The sequence below is a fragment of the Macaca fascicularis genome, chromosome 12 (genome assembly GCF_037993035.2).
Source record: "Macaca fascicularis isolate 582-1 chromosome 12, T2T-MFA8v1.1".
Taxonomy (NCBI): Eukaryota; Metazoa; Chordata; class Mammalia; order Primates; family Cercopithecidae; genus Macaca; species Macaca fascicularis.
In genome coordinates, this window is record NC_088386.1 from 4,247,753 (window position 1) to 4,269,140 (window position 21,388).

The 21,388-nt window shown below is 47.9% G+C and overlaps 1 protein-coding gene across 5 annotated transcripts in view; it reads left to right on the forward strand.

The window, feature by feature from the left end:
- The first annotated feature begins 1,144 nt into the window (after nt 1–1,144).
- ERCC3 (ERCC excision repair 3, TFIIH core complex helicase subunit) overlaps nt 1,145–21,388 on the forward strand; it is a 36,920-nt gene continuing 16,676 nt past the window's right edge. For 2 of the 5 annotated variants that reach the window (XM_015431915.3, XM_074008787.1), the window contains exons 1-10: nt 1,145–1,451; nt 1,591–1,796; nt 2,448–2,684; nt 4,921–4,970; nt 5,397–5,532; nt 5,719–5,883; nt 6,325–6,529; nt 8,165–8,479; nt 14,427–14,611; nt 16,004–16,206. In XM_015431915.3, the coding sequence (XP_015287401.1) occupies nt 1,755–1,796; nt 2,448–2,684; nt 4,921–4,970; nt 5,397–5,532; nt 5,719–5,883; nt 6,325–6,529; nt 8,165–8,479; nt 14,427–14,611; nt 16,004–16,206 (1,538 nt within the window). In that variant the 5' untranslated portion in view covers nt 1,145–1,451; nt 1,591–1,754. Of the gene's footprint in view, nt 1,517–1,590; nt 1,797–2,447; nt 2,685–4,920; nt 4,971–5,396; nt 5,533–5,718; nt 5,884–6,324; nt 6,530–8,164; nt 8,480–14,426; nt 14,612–16,003; nt 16,207–21,388 lie in introns of all 5 variants that reach the window. The other 3 variants (XM_045366890.2, XM_045366892.3, XM_045366891.3) reach the window with 2 other exon arrangements.

Sequence of the window (21,388 nt, forward strand, 5' to 3'; positions counted from 1 at the left end):
ACCTTTAATGTCCGTATTTCTACCAAGGCTCATCAAGACAATAGAGGCTTTTCTATCATGCGCCTCAAAATTCTTTCAGCCTCTATCAATTACCCAATTCGAAAACCACTTTCCCATTGTTAGGTATTTGTTACAGCAGTACCATATTTTCCATACCAAAATCTGTGTTACGTTCTCCAGAGAAACAGAACCAAGAGGCCCACTGAGCAAATGAGCGAGAGACATTTATTTTTAAAGAATCGCAATTGTGGGGGCTGGCAAGTTGGGAATTCAGGAAGAGTTGATGTTGTAGTCTTGAGTCCAAAGGCTGGAAACTCAGAACTTTCTATGTTGCAGTCTGGAGGCAAAATTCCTTTTTCCTTGAGAAACCTGTCTTTGCTCTTAAGGCCTTCAACTGATTTGGATGAGGCCAACCCGCATTATTGAGGGTAACCTGCTCTATTTAGGCTGAGCCAGGAGAATGGCATGAACCCGGGAGGCAGAGCTTGCAGTGAGCCGAGATCGTGCCACTGCACTCCAGCCTGGGCAATAGAGCGAGACTCCGTCTCAAAAAAAAAAAAAAAAAAAAAAAAAAATGTTGCCCAGGCTGGAGTGCAGTGGTGCAATCTCAGCTCAAGGCAGCCTTTAACTCCTGGGTTCAAGTGATTCTCCCACCTCAGCCTCCCAAGTAGCTTAGACTACAGGCGTGTGCCACATGCCTGGCTACTTTTTTTTTTTTTTTTCGTAGAGATGGGGTTTCACCATGTTGGCCAGGCTGGCCTTGAACTCCTGATCTCAAGTGAGCCACCCACTTCACCCTCCCAAAGTGCTGGAATTACAGGAGTGAGCCACCGTACTCAGCCAAAATTTTTTTTAATTAAAAAAAAAAAAATTCTTCCTTACCCATGGACTTAGGTCATATTCTCTTTCTCTCTCTTTCTGTCTCTATCAAATTTCTTTATTGCCCACATCGCTTCATTAAAATTTAAGTTCCGGGAGGATAAGGCCTTTCATTCGCGCACTACGCAGGTGCTCAACACACAGTATTTTCCTTCAGTTGTAAAGAAACGAGCGACGCCTGTGGCCGCCAGCTCCCCGCTCTTCCAGCCCCCGCCATCACGGCGCCCAGAGGCGGGACGTCCTGTGTGGACTACAAGGAGCTTCCGGATTGAGCCGGAAGTCCCCGACAGTGGATGCCGCGGCGTTGCTGCGGGAGCTTGGGCCTTCTCTGCTGCTGTAGCTGCCATGGGCAAAAGAGACCGGGCGGACCGCGGTGAGACGTGGCGCGGGCACGCTCAGCCACGACTGCGCTCGCCGGCCCTGCCCTGCGCTCTGCCTCGGAGCTGCTCTCGGCTTCTCCGCGCCGGCCGACCCTGCCGGCCCTCCCGCGCGCACCCCGTCGGGACAGGCCTTTGGGCGGGAGAGATGCTGGACCTGGGCGCAGCCCAGCGAACTCGGCCTGGGGGAGGCGGGTGAGGGGCGCAACGCCCGTGGGATGCTGGTGGCTCTTAGCTAGGAGTTTGCGGCGGCGGCACAGGTGAAATGCTGCCCAGCGGTGCGGAGGGAACCCGAGACTCCTGCTGGGCTTATTTGTATGCTGGTATCTTGCAGACAAGAAGAAATCCAGGAAGCGGCACTATGAGGATGAAGAGGATGATGAAGAGGACGCCCCTGGGAACGACCCTCAGGAAGCGGTTCCCTCGGCGGCGGGGAAGCAGGTGGATGAGTCCGGCACCAAAGTGGATGAATATGGAGCCAAGGACTACAGGCTGCAGATGCCGCTGAAGGACGACCACACCTCCAGGCCCCTCTGGGTGGTAAGCATGCCCTTAGCTTGGGCAGGGCCCGGGAGTGTGCGGAGCGGCGGCTAAATCTTGGGCATTCTCAGAGTCAAAACTGACATTCAGGCCACCGCCCCTAGAATCGGCCGGGAGAGAGCTTTCATCCACTCGGTGGAACGGCCCAGCAGTTGCGCACACGTGTGCCGGCCAGGCCTGGGCTTCCTCCGGCTCTAACCCCTCGGTTTACTCTCACTGCTTCCCCGCCCTACCCCATGCAGTAAATCCTTTCATCTGCCGAATCAATAGCATTTATCATGTAACAGTTTGTTTCCCCAAATAATGAAAGACATGTTCGGTAGCAAGCTTTTGCTCTACTTAAAATAATTAATGTTCTACATTTAGTTGAAATTTAGCCGAAAGGTAACTTGAGGATAGCCAGTAAGATGGGCTTTCTGTGTGCAGAATAGTGGGAAACAGCTGTTGACTTTGGAAACATTTTCTTCTATTTTTCTTTGCTCTTCTGTATCTGATTAAAGTAACAGGCCCCACGGTTGTCTGAAGGAGTGCTTGCAAGAATATCTGTGGTATTGGGCAGCTTATTCTTTCTTGATAATGATACGGGCAAGAGTCCAGTCGTCTCTGCAACTCATGTTTCCTTGTCCATTTTGTCCTTTTGGTGTCTCTCAGGCTCCTGATGGCCATATCTTCTTGGAAGCCTTCTCTCCAGTTTACAAATACGCCCAAGACTTCTTGGTGGCTATCGCAGAGCCAGTGTGCCGACCAACCCATGTGCATGAGTACAAACTAACTGCCTACTCCTTGTATGCAGCCGTCAGTGTTGGGCTGCAAACCAGTGACATCACCGAGTACCTCAGGAAGCTCAGCAAGACTGGAGTCCCTGATGGAATTATGCAGTTTATTAAGGCAAGTGGCAGCTGAGGTCAGCAATTCCACGTGCCCTGCTAATGTAACAATGGGCATAGTTGTTCCATATTGTCAGCCTGTGGCAGCCATGAGAATATGCCATTCAGATTTCCTGTGGGGAGCACAACGACCGATTACCCCAGCCGCTACACTCTGGATCCAGCATTGTGTTCTGGGTGAGGCCACGCTTCTCATGAGCTGCTCCCAGCCATGCGTATTAACACAGAGGGGCTACTAATTCAGGCCCAGTGTAACCAGGGAAGATTTGGGAATTGGGTGTGTTCCCCTCAGATTCTGTCTTCAAAACCTAATATCCAATGGTAATGTAATTGGAGTAAGAAAGTAGTTAAGACTAAATGAGGTCGTCCGATATGATTAGCGTCCTTGTAAGAAGAGACACTGGAGCATGCTTTCTCTCACCTGCCCTCCTTGTCATGTGAGTACACAATGGGAAGGTGGTCCATGGACAAGAGCCATCACCAGAAACTGAATCGGCTGGTACCTTGATCATGGACTTTCAACCTCCACAGCTCTGAAAAAATACAGTTCTAACATTGAAGCCACCCAGTCTGTGGAATTTTGTTATGGCAACCCAAGCTGACTAACACAGGTGGTAAAGTCTGTCTAAAGCTAAGTATCTGCAAGAGACCAACAGTCAACAAGTTCCATGAGGGAAAGTCAAAAACAACTTCAGATGTTGTTTTTGACAGAACAAAGAGGGTTCCATGTGATTAATAGTTGAACATGCTGGGTTTCTTCTGAGAGATGGGTGAATGCCATTTAAAAGAGATGGACAGTGGCTTTCATTGCCTTTGGCTGATCCAAAGGGAGTCAGATTCAGACCTTGAGATCTGGAGTGGCAGAAGAGTACCGCAGGAATTCAGTATGGCACTGCAAGCAGTCCCAGAGAAGCTGCAGGAGTCATCGAGAGAGCTCTCTTTTCCTGTGATGTGGAAGTATGCCCGGCCAGGCGCAGTGGCTCACTCCTGTAACTCCAGCACTTTGGGAGGCCGAGGCAGGTGGATCACCTGAGGTCAGGAGTTCAAGACCAGCCTGGCCAACATGGCGAAATTCCCGTCTTTACTAAAAATAACAAAAATTAGCTGGGCATGGTGGTGGGCGCCTGTAATCCCAGCTACTCAGGAGGTTGAGGCAAGACAATCACTTGAACCCGGGCGGCAGAGGTTGAAGTGAGCTGAGATCTCACCATTGCACTCCAGCCTGGGCAACAGAGCGAGACTCCACCTCAAAACAACAACAAAAAAGAAAGTGTGCCCAAGGAGAGGACCTTGTACCAACATTGTGGCTATGCTCAGTCTTGGCTGCGAATTGCCTGCAGGGATGTAGGTGTTGGCACACTGCACTGGTGGATCAGGGACAACAGCGGGAACAGGCAGCCACTTAAAGTCTGGCAAATTTTTTTTTTCTTTTTTTTTGAGACGGAGTCTTGCTCTGTCGCCCAGGCTGGATAGCAGTGGCACAATCTTGGCTCACTGCAACCTCTGCCTCCCGGGCTCAGGCGATTCTCCTGCCTCAGCCTCCCAAGTAGCTGGGATTACAGGCGCCCGCCACTACACCCAGCTAATTTTTATATTTTTGGTAGAGACAGGGTTTCACCATGTTGGCCAGGCTGGTCTCGAACTCCTGACCTCAGGTGATCCACCTGCCTCGGCCTCCCAAAGTGCTGGGATTACAGGCGTGAGCCACTACGCCTGGACTCAGTGGCAAATTTTTATTGTTGCCACACAGCCTCTACTGTATTCCTTCCTAAAGGTGGTTGGGAACCTGGGAGGATTTAAGCTGTATTCTCTGCCATCAAGATGCTTACATTCTATTTGGGGAAATAGGAGCATTGGTGAAGAGGCTTTGCGTTTTGTTTAAGCAGCAATTACTGTGCACATACTCTGTGCAAAGAGTTGTTGTAATACTGGTGTGGTCTTCAGGCTAGGGTGGGGGCTGTGGGAATAGAGAGGAAAGGCAGAATGCAAGGAGATTTTAAGCAGCGTTTTATAACTGAATGGATGTGCATCAGAATTAGCCAGGCAAGAGGAAGATTTTGTTCTCAGAAAGCAGAGGCCAATGGGAAAAGCTCAGTTTAGGCAGATCTGAACCCGTTAGGATTGTCCTAAAGTAAAATGAATTTTTCACTTGGTTGGTTGGGGTAAGATGTGACCAGTAGTGAATGTGTTCTGAGTTAGCTGCACATTTACCTATTGGGTGTTATCTCTATTTGCAGTTGTGTACTGTCAGCTATGGAAAAGTCAAGCTGGTCTTGAAGCACAACAGGTAAGAGATTCCGTGACAGGCCTGTCCCGAGTCATGGTCACTCTCTGCGCACCAGCAGGAATAAAGGGATATGGGAAGGACCTGATGTTTATGCTGTCTGCTCTGTGCCAATACCACACTCCTCTGAAGCACAGATAAGAGAAGAGGAACAAGAGGTGTGGCCCAGACTGGAAACTCGTCCACTGGCCACTGTATTTCCTCTAGCAATGGAGCTGGGCTCAGGCCCCCGCTTACTTGACCTCAAAGTGGGGCTTTGCCCACAACCCTCATATGTTAAATCATGGCCAGCAGCTCATAGTACAGATTGGGCGAAGGGTTGCGGGGAGAGTCTTGAGGCTTGTATTTCCAGACCGTCTGATTGAATGAGCAGTGGAATGAGGAGGTACCTGCTGGTCAGCAGACTGCTTCTTCCTCTCCTGCTTGCAGATACTTCGTTGAAAGCTCCCACCCTGATGTAATCCAGCATCTTCTCCAGGACCCGGTGATCCGAGAATGCCGCTTAAGGAACTCTGAAGGGGAGGCCACTGAGCTCATCACAGAGACTTTCACAAGCAAATCTGCCGTACGTGGACTCCTGGGCTACCCTTGGGTGGGGGCAGGCATTTAGGGTTTCAGTTCTCAGGTGACTTTTACCCAGCATTTACAACCTGGCAGCCCTGCTGGTTTCTACCCTTTACAACTTCACCCTTTGTTTGATACCAGCAGAATTAAATGATGTGTGCACATTCAGCACCTACCTCTCTCACAGATTTCTAAGACTGCTGAAGGCAGTGGTGGGCCCTCCACTTCCCGAGTGACAGATCCACAGGGTAAATCTGACATCCCCATGGACCTGTTTGACTTCTATGAGCAAATGGACAAGGATGAGGAAGAAGAAGAAGAGACACAGACGGTATCTTTTGAAGTCAAGCAGGTTAGTGTGAACGGACCTTCCTCCTGGTTCCCTCACTGAGTTGCTGTTAGAAGTTAGTCCAGCCCTGTGTCAACTCTGCCTGTAGTCTGTGTGAAAGAAAGGAATCCCTGTTGGTCCCTGCATTGCTTTCTACTTTTCATTATCTGTGGGCCATGGCATCACTCCTCTTGATGGATTTAAAGTCCCAGTGTCCTCTTTTTCAGGCTGGTAGGCTGGTCTTCACAAGTTGCTGAGGAGATGTGAGAAACAGTGCCTGAAAGTGTTACTAGTTTGGGTTGCTTTTCTGTGCTTTATCCCAGTTGTTAACTGAGCAAGATCTAAAACTGTAGAAGTTTAGACAGAATGCCACTTGTTTGACCATTAGACCTGTTACAAGATGTGATGTTTTTGAGCACACTTTGGAGTTAAGATTTTAAAACCTTTTTTGTGCCTACTTTCCAGGAAATGATTGAGGAACTCCAGAAACGTTGCATCCACCTGGAGTACCCTCTCTTGGCAGAATACGACTTCCGGAATGATTCTGTCAACCCTGATATCAACATTGACCTAAAGCCCACAGCTGTCCTCAGACCCTATCAGGAGAAGAGCTTGAGAAAGATGTTTGGAAACGGGCGTGCACGTTCGGGGGTCATTGTTCTTCCCTGCGGTAGGTGGTTCTGGAGTTAAGAAGGTGGCCAGGCTGCTGTGTCTGGATCTGCCAGCTGCCTCTTGCTTTCTCTCTGCGCATGTCACTAAATCACACTTTGCTAAAAAGCCAAGATCAGGTGACTCCCTGATTCATGACTTGACAAGTATTCTAGTGCTTGCTGTGCATGGGCCTTGGCCTGGACACTGGGAGTATTATGGTGGCTAGAACAACACTTCTGACCTCATGGAGCTCATTCTTCTGGGGAAGATACAGATGGTAAGCAGATGTGTACAATCTTGGGTGGTGCTAGAGGCAGTGAAGAAAAATGAGAGCAGATAAGGGGTGAGATTGTAATAATGGCAAGGGGCTGTTGCACATAGTGGCGTTAGGTTCTTGTTCTTGAATCAGCCTTAGGGGTTGTGTATTTGGAGACTCCCTAGCACAGAAACGTTGGTGTTCCTGGATGACTAGGATGGTGTGCAAGTCCAGGGAAAGGCAGGAGTGGCCCCCTGGGCACCTGTTTGACCACTTATCCTCAGTAATGTCAGATCCTAGCCTAGCTTCTTGGCCAGAGGCCACAGCAGACTCACCTTGGGACCCCACTGAGGACTTACAGAGGCAAGGTCTTCAGGGAAGGGGAGGTTCTTTTTTTCCAAAACTCCAAGGGTTTTTTGATGGTGTTTTTCTTTTTTATTTCACTTTGCAATTTTTTTTATTTGCATTTACTCCTGGTAACTCAACAGAATGTATTTTTATAATAAAGGAAGGATCTCTGTTTAATGGAAAAGCTTGATTTTTCTCTTGATCTTTAAATGGTGGATGGTGGTAAACTCAGAAGCTCCTGGAATTTCATCTTCTCTGTACACACGCAGCGCATCCCTGAAGTCTCAGCCCCGTTCGCTGTGTAATAATAATAGTGCTCTTTTGCCAAGTCCCTCCTTCTGTGGGCCAGGCATGCTGGGCCCCAGCAGTGTCACTGTCCCGTGACTGTGGGCAAGGCAAAGTACTCCTCTGCTTTAGTTTTTCAGTCTGTCTTTTTTCTTTTTGAGATAGAGTCTTGCTCTGTCACCCAGGCTGGAGTGCAGTGGCGCCATCTCGGCTCACTGCAACCTCTGCCTACTGGGTTCAAGCTATTTTCCTGCTTCAGCCTCCCAAGTAACCGGGATTATAGGCGCCCGCCACCACGCCTGGCTAATTTTTTGTATCTTTAGTAAAGATAGGGTTTCACCATGTTGGCCAGGCTGGTCTTGAATTCCTGACCTCAAGTGACCCACCCACCTCAGCCTCCCAAAGTGCTGGGATTACAGGTGTGAGCCACCGTGCCAAGGTGGCTCAGCCAGGTTTTTCTATCTTTAAAATGACAATAACAGGCATTTCTCTTTTCACCAGTTTGTTTTGAGATTTTAACATTTAAATGAGATGCATGTAAAGTGCTACAGTAGGCCCCAGCACCTGCTAATTCTCACATGTGTGTGTGAAGTGAGCATGTCTCATTATAAAGAAGAAAACAGGCTGGAGCAGGGTGTGTCACACAGATGTCAGCTGTGTGGACTATTGCAAGGCATTTTCCTAGATTGCCGTACTTGTGAGTCATTCTGCCTGTCCCTGTCCTTCATTTCAACCTGTCCTTGGGTGCACTCTTGTTTCTTGTAGGTGCTGGGAAGTCCCTGGTTGGTGTGACTGCTGCATGCACTGTCAGAAAACGCTGTCTGGTGCTGGGCAACTCGGCCGTTTCGGTGGAGCAGTGGAAAGCCCAGTTCAAGATGTGGTCCACCATTGACGACAGCCAGATCTGCCGGTTCACCTCTGATGCCAAGGACAAGCCCATCGGCTGCTCCGTTGCCATTAGCACCTACTCCATGCTGGGCCACACCACCAAACGGTCCTGGGAGGCCGAGCGAGTCATGGAGTGGCTCAAGACCCAGGAGTGGGGCCTCATGATCCTGGACGAAGTGCACACCATACCAGGTAGGCAGGCTGGAGCTGAGCTGTCCGCGTGCTGAACAGACAAACCAATTTCCAGTTGTTAGGTTGGGAGAGGGACTGCTGTGTAGCCCCCCCAACTGGCTACCTTGCTGGGTAAAGCTTTTAATAATTATTATTTTTTTTTTAGAGAGAGAGTCTCACTCTGTCACCCAGGCTGGAGTGCAGTGGCGTGATCTCAGCTCACTGCAACCTCCACCTCCTGGGTTCAAGCAGTTCTCTGCCTCAGCCTCCTAAGTAGGGGGGATTACAGGCGCCTGCCACCACTCCAGGCTAATTTTTGTACTTTTTGTAGAGACAGGGTTTCACCATCTTGGCCAGGCTGGTCTTGAACTGCTGACCTTGCGATCCACCCACCTCGGCCTCCCAAAGTGCTGGGATTACAGGTGTGAGCCGCTGCGCCCGGCCAATAATTCTGAAGTGGGATGCAGACAGGAGTGTTCACATTCATAGCTTGCTTCATCACTGGCTCAATAGTCATTTAGAAAATGATATTTTCTTCCCTCCCTCTTTCCTGTGCTGCTCAGCTTAATCCGTGTCTTAATGGCCCTCTAAGACCTGGGTTAGGGGCACTGAAAAACCCTTCTCGCGATGGGGGCGATGTGTTTTATTCGAAGCCCGGAATATTGATCCTTAGTCAATATGTAACAGAAGCCCTACTTCTCCCAGTATCATGGGCAAACCTTTTTTTAAAGCTGCTCTATTGATTTAATTTTTATACCATAAAATCACCCCTTGTAAATATATAATCCAATGAGTTTTAGTAAATTTGTGGGCCGGTGCAACCATGACCGTGATCCAAGTTTTCTTTTCTTTCTTTTTTTTTTTTTTTTTTAAAGATGGCGTCTCCCTTTGTTTTCCAAGCTAGAGTGCAGTGGTGTGATCTTGGCTCACTGCAACCTCCACCTCTTGGGTTCAACTGATTCCCCTGCCTCAACCTCCCAAGTAGCTGGGACTACAGGTGTGTGCCACCACACCCGGCTAATTTTTTTAATTTGAGACAGAGTTTCGCTCTTGTTGGCCAGGCTAGAGTGCAGGACCGCAAACTCGGCTCACCGCAACCTCTGCCTCCCGGGTTCAGGCAATTCTCCTGCCTCAGCCTCCCGAGTAGCTAGGATTACAGGCATGCACCACCACACCCAGCTAATTTTATATTTTCAGTAGAGACAGGGTTTCTCCATGTTGGCCAGGCTGGTATTGAACTCTAGACCTCAAGTGATCTGCCTGCCTGGGCCTCCCAAAGTACTGGGATTATAGACGTGAGCCATTGCATTCAGCCACCATTGATCCAGTTTTAGATTTCCTTTGTACTCATTTGCAGTCAATCTTTGTTTCTCTGTCTAGCTTCAGACGACCACTGAACTGCTTTCCATCACTATAGATTTGCTTTTTATGGAAAATTTATACAAACACAATCATACAATATATATTTTCTTATGTCTGGCTTCTTTCACTTCACATAATGGTTAATCTGTGCCCTAGCATTTATCAGTAATTTGTTCCTTTTATTGCTGTATAGTTTTTTGGCCAAATCTGTTTTGATAAAAACAGATTAAGGGATTAAGATTAACAGATTGGGGTGGGCATGGTGGCTGACACCTGTAGTCTAGCACTTTGGGAGGCCAAGGCAGGAGGATTGCTTGAACCCAGGAGTTTAAGATTAGCCTGGGTAACATAGTGCGACATGTCTCTACAAAAAAACTTTTTTAATTAGCCAAGTGTGGTGACGTGCACCTGTGGTCTCAGCTGCTGAGGAGGCTGAGGTGGAAGGATCACTTGAACCTGGGAGGTTGAGGCTGCAGTGAACCATGATTGTGCAACTGTACTCCAGCATGGGTGACAGAGTGTGAGACCCTGTCTCAAAAAAAAAAAAAAAAGATGAACAGATTAGGGTAGATTAAGAAGTCTAAAGTAGAGGTTACTATGAACAAAATGAAATCTGAGGCATTTTCACAGGTAGTGTTCAAAAGGTTGTCAAAATGGCCCCAGCATCTGGCTCTTTCTGTGCAATGAGAGCTCTGCAGTCCTGATGGGTTTCTGGAGATACCTGGAGATGTTCACAGCTGGCCAGGGAGGGGTCGGCGGTCTTTCTGATGGAAGCCCGGGGCGTGGGTCCTGCTGTGGGGAAGCACTCGGCATCGTGAGACAGCACACGATGGCCATGCGGCCAGAGGAGAGCATAGGAACGGTAGTCAAGGCTGAGGAAGGATAGCGGTATTGGGGCAGCTCTTGCAGGACCTTGTAGGTCCCGGCAAGAACTTTGGCTTGTACTCTTAGTGTGAAGCCGTCCGAGGGATTTGAGCAGAGCATGACATGAGCTGACTTTACACTGTAAAAATATCGCCCTGGCTGCTGAAGGAAGCAAGACAGAAGCGGTGAGTTGAGTTTGTGGAATCCCAACAAAAAGTGTGAACCAGTAAGGACGAAGGTGTGATCCGACTCTGGATATGTTGTGAAGCTTTAACTGACAGGTCAAATGTGGGATCAGAGGGAGAAATCAAGAATGACACTAAGATTTTTGACTTGAACGAAGGGAGGATAGAGTGGGCATTAATTGAGATGGGGAACGCTATCAAAGGAGCTGGTCTGGAAGGTGACTATCGGGAGTTGGGCTTTAGATGTGCGAATTTGAGTTTCCTGTTAGGCATTCGGTCAGTGGCAAAAAGGTTAAGAAATGGGCCAAAGAAATTGATAGACATTTCACCAAAAAAGGATATACATATGGCAAAGAAGCATTTGAAAAAAGCTTCAACCTCATTAGTCATCAGGGAACTGCAGATTAAACCCACCACAGATGCTCCCATATGCCAGTTAGAGTGGCCAAAATAAAAAATACTGATGTGCCAGTGCTGATGAGGTCACAGCAACTGAACTGTCACACATTCCTGGCGGGATGGATTGCGAAGTCTGTGGTCACTGTGGAAAACAGCTTGTCCGTGTATTATAAAACTACCACATGACCCATCGGTCCCATTCCTGGGTATCCTAGATACATGAAAATAGGTTTACACAAAATCCGTACACCAATGTTTATGGCAGCTCCGCTCATAATATCCAAACCCAAGTGCTCGTCAGTGTGTGTCTGGATAAACAAGCTGTGGTACATCCATACATGGGAACACTACTCAGTAGTGAAAAAGAACAAACTTGCTGCGTGTTGCAACCTGGATGAATCTCAAAAGCATGGTGCTGAGTGAAAGAAGTCAGCCTCAAAAGCTTCCATAGTGTGTGATTTCATGTATACAACGATCACAGTATAGTGGTGGCCAGCAGATCAGTGGTTGCCAGAGGTGGGGGGTCAGAGATGGATGACTGTAAAGGAGAGCACAGGGGAATTTTGGGGAGTGCTATCTTTATCTGTACCCTGATTGTGGTGCTGGTTATAAAAACGTAAATGTGTTAGAATGCATAGAACTGCCCCCCTGCCCCACCCCAAGTCAGTTTTACTGTGAGAATTTAAACACTCAGAAGAAGAAAGGTGGAAGGGTAGGTATTGGGTCTGTTAGGATTGAAAATGGATGATACAGAGAATCACTACCCACAAAGGAGTTTGGAATTGTTCTGTAGCAGTTTGGTTGGAAGCTGTGTTCAGGGCTTGAGGCATTCTGTCTGACTGTATGTTTGTACACGTTCATGTTTTTCTTTAACCCAAGCCCCGGGTCCCAGGTTCCAGGGGGCACCAGCACAGGTTTGGGATGGGTTATCTGATGAACAAGTACAAAAAGGTGCACCTCACACTCATGTATGTCTGTGAGTTTGTCTCTCTCTCATCTAGTTCACTGGATCAATTAGACTTTGGTCGAGTTGTGGAGTGAAACCAACGAGCTCTAAGGGATTTTTGAGTATAGGCCCCATAAGCCCAGTGGCCCGGCCATGCTCATTGTCCCAGAGAGCAAATGTTAAATAAGGGGATGCTGGGAAATCAGAATAAGTCTCCTGACTGTCCAGTGTCTGCTGTGTTGGGTTAGGTGGAGTGATCAGTCTTTTGAGATTTATCTCAAAGGATAAAGATTGCTGTGCTGTTTTACAGATTTTTCAAAAGGAGCTCTTTTATGTCTTTTTATTAATGTGAGATTCATATTATGGTACTTGTGTATATTAAGTGCTTCCTGTGTGCTAGGTACTGTGCCTCTTTCATTATTTCTACAGGTATTTATTGAGAACCTACTAAGTTCAGGCACTGTACTTGGCACTGGAGACAAAGTGGAAGGGACAGCCAAGTAACCACACAAATAAATGCCAAATGACAACCATGACATAATGTTGAGTGACACAAGCCACACACAAAAGTGCATACTATGATTTCATTCGTGCAAAGTTCAGAAAGAAGGCAGAGCCCTCTCAGAAGTCAGAGGAGTGGTTCCCTCGAGGGAGAGTGCTAGTTATTGACAGGAGGGGTCAGAGGAGAGACCTCTGGGTGCCTGATGCTCCATATCCTGATCTAGGTGGTTCCACAGCTGCGTGTCTGTAAAAATGTATTGAGTATTACGCTGCGAGGTATTCACCTGTGACAGCTGTCAGGGCTGTAGGAGAGTGTAATAGAGGGGTGTGATGGGGTCATGGGTGTCCAGGCAGAGTCCTGCCTGCCTTGTCCTTGCCTTGGGTCAATATGTCTCCTAGTGTCATCTCTCTGGGGCCCACACTGGGTTGGTGTTGCCATTGCCTTGACTACCATTTCCCTGTAACATGGGGAGCTTGGTCTGCGGTTCTTGGCTACTGTATTTTGGAGCCAGCACAGTCTTTCCTTAGAGATAAGCATGAGCTGATTTTGTTTTCTGTGTAGTGTTTGTGTGTTTGTGTTTGCATGTGGTGTTGTGTACAAACCATGTAGATGTAAAAACTAAACGTTTACTTAGAGTTAGGCAACCCTCTGTTATTTCACTGTGAACGTCTTTGTGTTTTGGTGCATTCAGGCCTCTTTTTTCTTAGATTTTTGTGTCCATTTTTTAATGAAATATTAGCCCTACTTTCAATTATATTGTAAGATAAGCATGATTCCAACATTTTAACCTTCCTTCAGAGCATTAGAATTTTTAAAAGGCGAGCCCGTGGAAATCCATAAATTAGGTTTTTTAAAAAAGAATATCTCATACCCATTTACGTGTTTGTTTTATTTGATAAACCAGAGAGAATTATAATGTTCAAAAGAAAGGAAGGAAAAGGAAGTTGCTGGTTGACCAAAGTGATTGAACTGGTGAAGTTTGGAGAGGGGAGTTTCCTAAGGCAGGCAGGAGTGCTTGGGCGAACGGTGCCTGGAGTTTCATCCCTCCCGTGGGCTTGCCTTTCTTCCCGGTTTCTGGGAAAACGGTGGGAAGCTGAGCAGAGCTGGCTTCTTTCATTTCTTCCTCCCGCTAGATCACCAACTGCCTTTTCAGTAACCTGGGTACAAGTTTTAGGGAAAAATTCCTTGCATAATTTAGAGCTTAATGGTATTAATAGTAAGTATTGCAGGTTGTATTTCAAATTGCCATTTGCACTTCTACTGATAACTGTTGTGAGGGGAATGCTGGGCCCATTAATTTGGAGATTCCTTAAGCTCATTTCACCCCCTTATTCTCCTTTTCATTTTCTTTTGTACAGATCTAAAAGTGATGGTGAAGCGTTTGCCTAGTCATTCTTGTCTAGAACCAGCTTCTGTGGTCCTGAAACCCGAGGGTTAGCTCAGGTGGTGTCATAAGCCAGTGTTAAGTTGCACAGCTATGAGCATTTGAAAAAGTGACAGTGTGGGCTGGGTGCAGTGGCTCACGCCTGCAATCCCAGCACTTTGGGAGGCCAAGGCAGGGGGATTGCTTGAGACCAGGAGGATTGCTTGAGGCCAGGAGTTCAAGACCAGTGTGGGCAACATAATGAAACCCCATCTCTACAAAAAATATTAAAAAATAAAAAATAAGAAAGAAAAGTGACCGTGTGAACGCTCCCATTGTTTCCTCAGCCAAGATGTTTCGAAGGGTGCTCACCATCGTGCAGGCCCACTGTAAGCTGGGTTTGACTGCAACCCTCGTCCGGGAAGATGACAAGATTGTGGACTTAAATTTTCTGATTGGGCCTAAGCTCTACGAAGCCAACTGGATGGAGCTGCAGAATAATGGTTACATCGCCAAAGTCCAGTGTGCTGAGGTAGCTGGGCCTGGGCTGGGGGTGTCTGGGATAGGGCCTCCTCCCGTGGGCCGGGGAGTGATCAGATCGATTCCTCATGGGCAGACACAGGTCAGGACTTAGGCTTACCTGCTACCACCTCAGGCAGGATCCTCAGTCACCCTGTGAGTGGGTGGTACTAGACCCACTTGCTGCATGTATTCTGCCTTGTCACATATCTCACATACCCCTGAATTTGTGATGATTCTTTTTGCTAACCACGGGGTTTACCAGTCATGGATTTCTGTGGGTGAGGATTAGCGTTCAGGGCACAGGGAATAATGAAGGCCCCCAATACCACAGTGCTGCCTGGGAGCCTGGCAGCAAAGGGTTTTGCTCTGATGGGCCCAAGGGCCTAACTGACATGCTCCTGGCCCTGCTAGGAGGTGTGTAAATAGGTGGCAGTACTCAGCAGCAGTGCTGACTTGTGTGTGTGGAGGAATTGCTGGTGCTACCGGCTAAGACGCTGGTTTCCCTCACTGGCAGCTGGTGTGAAAATAACTCCTGGGATATGATTGCATTTACACATCTTCTAAGTGGTTGACATGTGAAAGCATCCAGTTCAACAGGAGGTATTAGGTTGGGTTTAGTTTTGTGCATGTGTTTATTTTCAGTTGTATTGATTTCTAATTCACATACCATTGGTTTTGGTTTTTTTGTTTGTTTGTTTGTTGTTTTTTTTTTTTAAACAGGGTCTCTGTCACCCAGGCTGGAGTGCAGTGGTGTGATCTTGGCTCACTGCAGCCTCCGCCTCCTGAGCAAGTGGTTCTCCTGCCTTAGCCTCCTGCATAGCTGGAATTACAGATGTGCACCACCACACCCAACTAATTTTTGTATTTTTACTAGAGACTGGGTTTCTCCATGTTGGCCAGGCTGGTCTCGAACTCCTGGTCTCAAGTGATCTGCCTGCCTCAGCCTCCCAAAGTGCTGGCATTATAGGCATGAGCCACTGCACTTGACTGGTTTTGTGTTTTTTTTTTTTTTTTGAGACGGAGTCTCACTCTGTCGCCCAGGCTGGAGTGTCGTGGCCGGACCTCAGCTCACTGCAAGCTCCGCCTCCCGGGTTTACGCCATTCTCATGCCTCAGCCTCCCGAGTAGCTGAGACTACAGGCGCCCGCCACCTCGCCCGGCTAGTTTTTTTGTATTTTTTAGTAGAGACAGGGTTTCACCGTGTTAGCCAGGATGGTCTCGATCTCCTGACCTCGTGATGCGCCCGTCTCGGCCTCCCAAAGTGCTGGGATTAGAGGCTTGAGCCACCGCGCCCGGTGTGGTTTTGTTTTAAAGCTAATTCTGCTAGAGAAAGGTCTTCAAAAGTTTTTAATTATGTGATGTTTAAACTTGTAAAATGACCCCTGGTTCTTACTGCATCACAGGTTTGGTGCCCTATGTCTCCTGAATTTTACCGGGAATATGTAGCAATCAAAACCAAGAAACGAATCTTGCTGTACACCATGAACCCCAACAAATTTAGAGCTTGCCAGTTTCTGATCAAGTTTCATGAAAGGAGGAATGACAAGATTATCGTCTTTGCTGACAATGTGTTTGCCCTGAAGGAATATGCCATTCGACTGAACAAGTAAGAACTGAAAACTTGGAGCTTCCTCCAGGCCAGTTTCTCTTCCCCATTGAGAGTGCAGAAGGTGGCTGTTGTTTTGTTTTTTTGTTTTTGTTTTTTTGTTTTTCCTCTCAGGAACCTCTTGGGATCCAAAGATCTTGTTCTGTGGCCCTGGTCTCAGTAAACCAAGGAAGACTTAGAAGTAGGTGGTTGGAGTCAGAGGTTAGAGCATAGAGAAAAGGGGGCTGGTCACTGGAGCCCAAAGAACAGGGAGCAGAGACTTGGACTGAGCTGGGTGGGGCCCCCTGGAAGATCTGGGCTCCAAATGTGGGTGGGAGTTGGCATTTGGAGCTTTGGACTGTGGGAGCTCTGTGGGTGGAGAGGAGGCCAGACTGGATGGCCTAGGGGCTGGGAGGGCAAGACGGGCTGGGCTGGCATCCCACGTACAGACTGGCATCTGGAAGGAGCTTCTTAGAAACGCCCATGCAGTATCCTCATCAACCCATAGCTCCAGCCAAATATCTGCTTAAAACCCAGCTCTTGTAAAGCTCTGCCAGGTAAGGAGGAAGAGGCCTGCACTTGCTCCCACAGTGATACAGGACTTCAGGTGCGGTAAGTGTTGCAGAAGGCCAGGCCCTCTGTGGAGACTGGTCAAGCTGTCTGCTACGTGTACCATACATATGTTTTACTTAATCCTCACTTCAGCCATAGAAGATGTTGTTCCCATTTTATAGAAGGGAAAACAAAGGCATAGAAAGATTAAGCTTCTCAGGTTTCTAAAATTATACCTTTATTTAATTTAGAAAGACTTTTTAATCCAAGTCAACATTTAGATTATTATGAAAAACAGCAATTCCCTGCTTCTATTTTCCCACCCACAATTCTATTCCTTGAAGACAGCCACTTTCCACTCTTTTTTGTTGTTTACCTTCATCTTTCTTTCTTTCTTTTTCTTTCGCTCTTTCTTTCTTTCTCTCTTTCTCTCTTTCTTTCTTTTTGTTTTTTTTCTTGGAGTTAGGGTCTCACTGTGTCACCCAGGCTGTAGTGCAGTGGCATAATCACAGCTCACGGCAGCCTTGACCTCCTGGGCTCAATCAGTCCTTCTACCTCAGCCTCCAGAGTAGCTGGGTCTACAGGCATGTACCACCACACCCAACTAATTTTTATATATTTTGTAGAGATGGGGTTTTGCTATGTTGCCCAGGCTGGTCTGAAACTCCTGAGCTCAAGCAGTCCTCCTGCCTTGGCCTCCCAAAATGCTGGGATTACAGTCATGAGCCACCACACCTGGCCTACCTTCATCTTTCTAAGCAGTAGCTTATGTAGTAATTTCTTGATGATCAGTTATAGAAATTGCCCATTAACTTCCTACTGTAGGAGTTGAGGGTTTAGCTTTCTCACGTACACTACTCTCCCCACTCCTGTTTTCTCTCCTACCATTCTCCCAGTATGGGAATAGCACAAGTTGGGAGTTACGTTAATATTCACTGTTACATTGTTTTGACTGTGTAAGTATGTTTAGAGAGAGCCATATAGTGTCATTGTTCAGGCGGAGGTGTAGAGTACTATTACTTTTTTTTTTTTTTTTTTTGAGACGGAGTCTTGCTCTTTCTCCAGGCTGAAGTGCAGTGGTGCTATCTCGGCTCACTGCAACCTCCACCTCCTGGGTTCAAGTGATTCTCCTGCCTCAGCTTCCCGAGTAGCTGGGACTACAGGCACCCGCCACCACGGCCTGGATAATTTTTGTATTTTTAGTAGAGACGGGGTTTCACCATATTGGCCAGGATGGTCTCGATCTCTTGACCTCGTGATCTGCATGCCTCAGCCTTCCAAAGTGCTGGGATTACAGGCATGAGCCACCATGCCTGGCCCTACATTTTCTTTTTTGTGAATATTTGTTTGCCTTGGAGTTAATAATTGCCTTGTCATTGTTTTTGCTTGGTTTTCTGTACATTTAATTATTCCTCTCCAAACTCTTCACATAACCATAAACTCAGTAGGGTCAGGTAATTTCTCAGTTCTGTTTTTCTGTTTCCCCAGTGGGATGCCCACCAGCACTCCATCCCCCTACTCTGTTCTGACCTGCTTGCTGTCTGGGACTAGCGATGCCACCAGCTGTTCTCATGGGGTTTCCCTTGCACCACCCCATGAATTTCCTGGGCCTCTTTGTTGCGTTTCCCACCCTCAAGTCTCCACCCTCTTGGTGACTCATTTTGATGGAGCACATGTTCCAGTAGGTTCCTGAGAGAAGGGCTGTAGGAGGGGAAGCTTTGGAGACTTCACTTGTTTGCAGATGTCTTTATTTGACTTTACACTCGATCAGTAGTTTGGCCGGGTCCTAGAACTAACTTCGGAGCTTCCAGTGCAGCCGCTCAGCAGTCTGATGCCCTTTGCTGCCCCTCAGTGTGTTGTCGCTGTGGTGGCTGTGTTTTCCTTCCCTTGAAAACTGGTAGGATCTTCTCCCTTTTTGGAAATTTCAAAGTGATATTCTTAATGTTTTTCTTTCATTGTGGCACTCAGTGTATCCTTTCCGTCTGGAAACTCATGTCCTTCGGTTCTGAGAATTTCTATTTTTTGTTGTTGATCACCTTCTCTGTGTATTCCCTTCTTGGAGTCTTGACTCGTCAGCTGTTAGATCCTCTGAAGAGCTTCTGCAGTCTGTGTGTCTTTTTTCCACTTCTTTATCCCTTTGTCTTCTAACCCTTCTATTGAGACTTGTTAAATTTCCGAGAGTTCTTTCCTGATAACTGTTCTTGTTTTGTTTGTGAATAGTGTCTTCTCAGAGGCTGTGAAAGCTTTTGAAGCTTCCTTCTGTTTCCTGCCATGTCTCTTTTCTTCATTTTTTTGTCTTGTTTTTACCTGTCTTTTGAGTCGTTCTGAGTTTTGGTAATCCTTGACTGTATTTTCTTGTTTAAAGTCAGTCACTGAAAAGCTGGCAGGCCTTTCTGTATGGCTTAGTGGGTTTGCCAGCTTGTGGACTTCACCAGAGTGGCTGGGCAGGGCCTGGCTATTTCTTCAGGAGATTGCCCAATGCCAGTATCTCTAGGACTTTTCTCCTGGGCTAGACGGTTTCTTCAGTGAGGAATTTTCCAGTCTCCCGGGCACCACCGTGTGTTAGGGGAAGAGGAGGGCTTGCGGAATCTTTAAATTCAGTCTCGCCTTTGCCCTCAGCTCTGCCAGGCATCCCTGGAGGGTAAGTCTCTAGTGTCGCACCAGTGGAGGTGGCCTCCCTGCTGCTGGCCAGACCCAACTGCTCCTCACACTCACATGCTGCCAGTCCTCCTGTGTACCTCCCCACCTTCTCAGGCAACTGGTGACTAGTTCCTCAGCCCTCCTGCATGCCGCAGAGGACACAGAGGTGGCGGGTTTTGTATCGGTCTTCCCTCCTGCCGGCTCCAGCTTCTGCTTTCTCTAGTCTGTTAGCTCAGGTACTGTGCCTGCATCTGTCTGCTTTTCAGCTTCTGAAATGTTACCCACTTCTCTCATCTGCTGTTATTTCTTCTCCTGTTTTCTTTGTGGGTTTGTGTACTGTCACATTAGTGCCAATTTAAGCAGGGCAATGAGACAGTTCCTATATTTACTGTGCCGTATTTAAGAACTATCTTCCCTCCCCATCCTTCCTCCCACAGCAATGCTCCTCCAGAGTCTTCTGGAGCCTCACTCCAGGGGCCTCCCCCACCGACATTTGCAGCACTCCTGCGGCTGGTGCCTTAGCCGTAGCCTCCCGAGCATCTGCTTGGGCAGGGACGTGAATTTGCCTGGCACTGTCGACTCCGAACCAGTCTGGCACAGCGAAGGGCAGCAGACTGTGGCTGTCCCCTGTGTACTGGAATGATCATTACCATGTGTACTTCTTACCTTGTTTGTGCCTCTGGCCTTTAAATGTATGAAGTAGTTTTTTTTCTTCTTGGTTTTCTCGCTTCTAAAATAATCCTGTGTGCAGTGGCTCACACCTGTAATCCCAGCACTTTAGGAGGCCGAGGCGGGCAGATCACGAGGTCAGGAGATCGAGACCATCCTGGCCAACATGGTGAAACCCCCGTCTACTAAAAATACAAAAAATTAGCCAGGCGAGGTGGCGGCGCCTGTAGTCCCAGCTACTCGGGAGGCTGAGGCAGGAGAATGGCATGAACCCGGGAGGCGGAGCTTGCAGTGAGCCGATATCATGCCATTGCACTCCAGCCTGGGTGACAGAGCGAGACTCCGTCTCAAAAATAAAATAAAATAAAATAAAATGATCCTGTGGGCTGGGCGCAGTGCCCCACGCCTATAATCCCAGCACTTTGGGGGCCAAGGTGGAAAGAATCACTTGAGCCCAGGAGTTCAAGACCAACCTGGGCAATATAGTGAGACCCCATCCTTTAAAAAAAAAAAAAAAAAGTGATCCTGTGACTCCTGGGCATTGCTCCATTCTTAGGTCGTTTGTGGTGGGGATTCTTCAAGCTTTTGGCTCCTCCCAGCCTTCATAAGAAAGGCATTGCTATCACCAAAGCACTTTGCAAGAGAGACTTAGGGGTTATGTGGCAGTGTGGGGCCATGGGCAGAGCATCGTTTTGGGGATCAGACAGACTGGATGTGGGGAAGTTGTTTACCTCTGAACTCCTTTTGTACTTCGGTCACATGGAGCTACTGCCACCCAGTGTGTCCTGGGTCCTGGTGTCCCTTGATGGTGGGGAGTGGATTCTTGTCCTTGGCAGCTTGTAAGTGTTCAGTAAATGTGAAGTTCTCCACTTGGAGGATGCTTATCCTTCTATTTCATCTGTATGGGGGAACCTTCAGAAACCGAAGGCTCCCCACTGTGCAAGTAGTTTTTCCTGGTGATGGGGGAGGAGAAAACCACCTAAAACCCTGGGTATCAAGAGTCAGGCTGTTCTGATGAGTGGGACTTCTAACCTTTTTCACCTCATGACATGCACAGAAAATGATAAAAATCTGTGGTGGCCGGGACACTCCAGGCAGGGCAGCTTGTGACTGGGCTAACCAGAGGCCATCAGCCTGGGTATGCAGCTGCCCCAGACCCTGTCCAGCTTCCCCACAGGCGAGGGGTTTGCTCTCTGAGGCACACCCGTTAACAGGCACTGCTCTGGGTGCTAATGGACCTGGGCAGTGGAGCAGCCACTCCTAGGTTCCACCTGCTCAGGCTCCTCACCCTTGGTTTCCCACATGTAAACTGGGGAACATGAAGCCTGTCTTTTACAGTGCC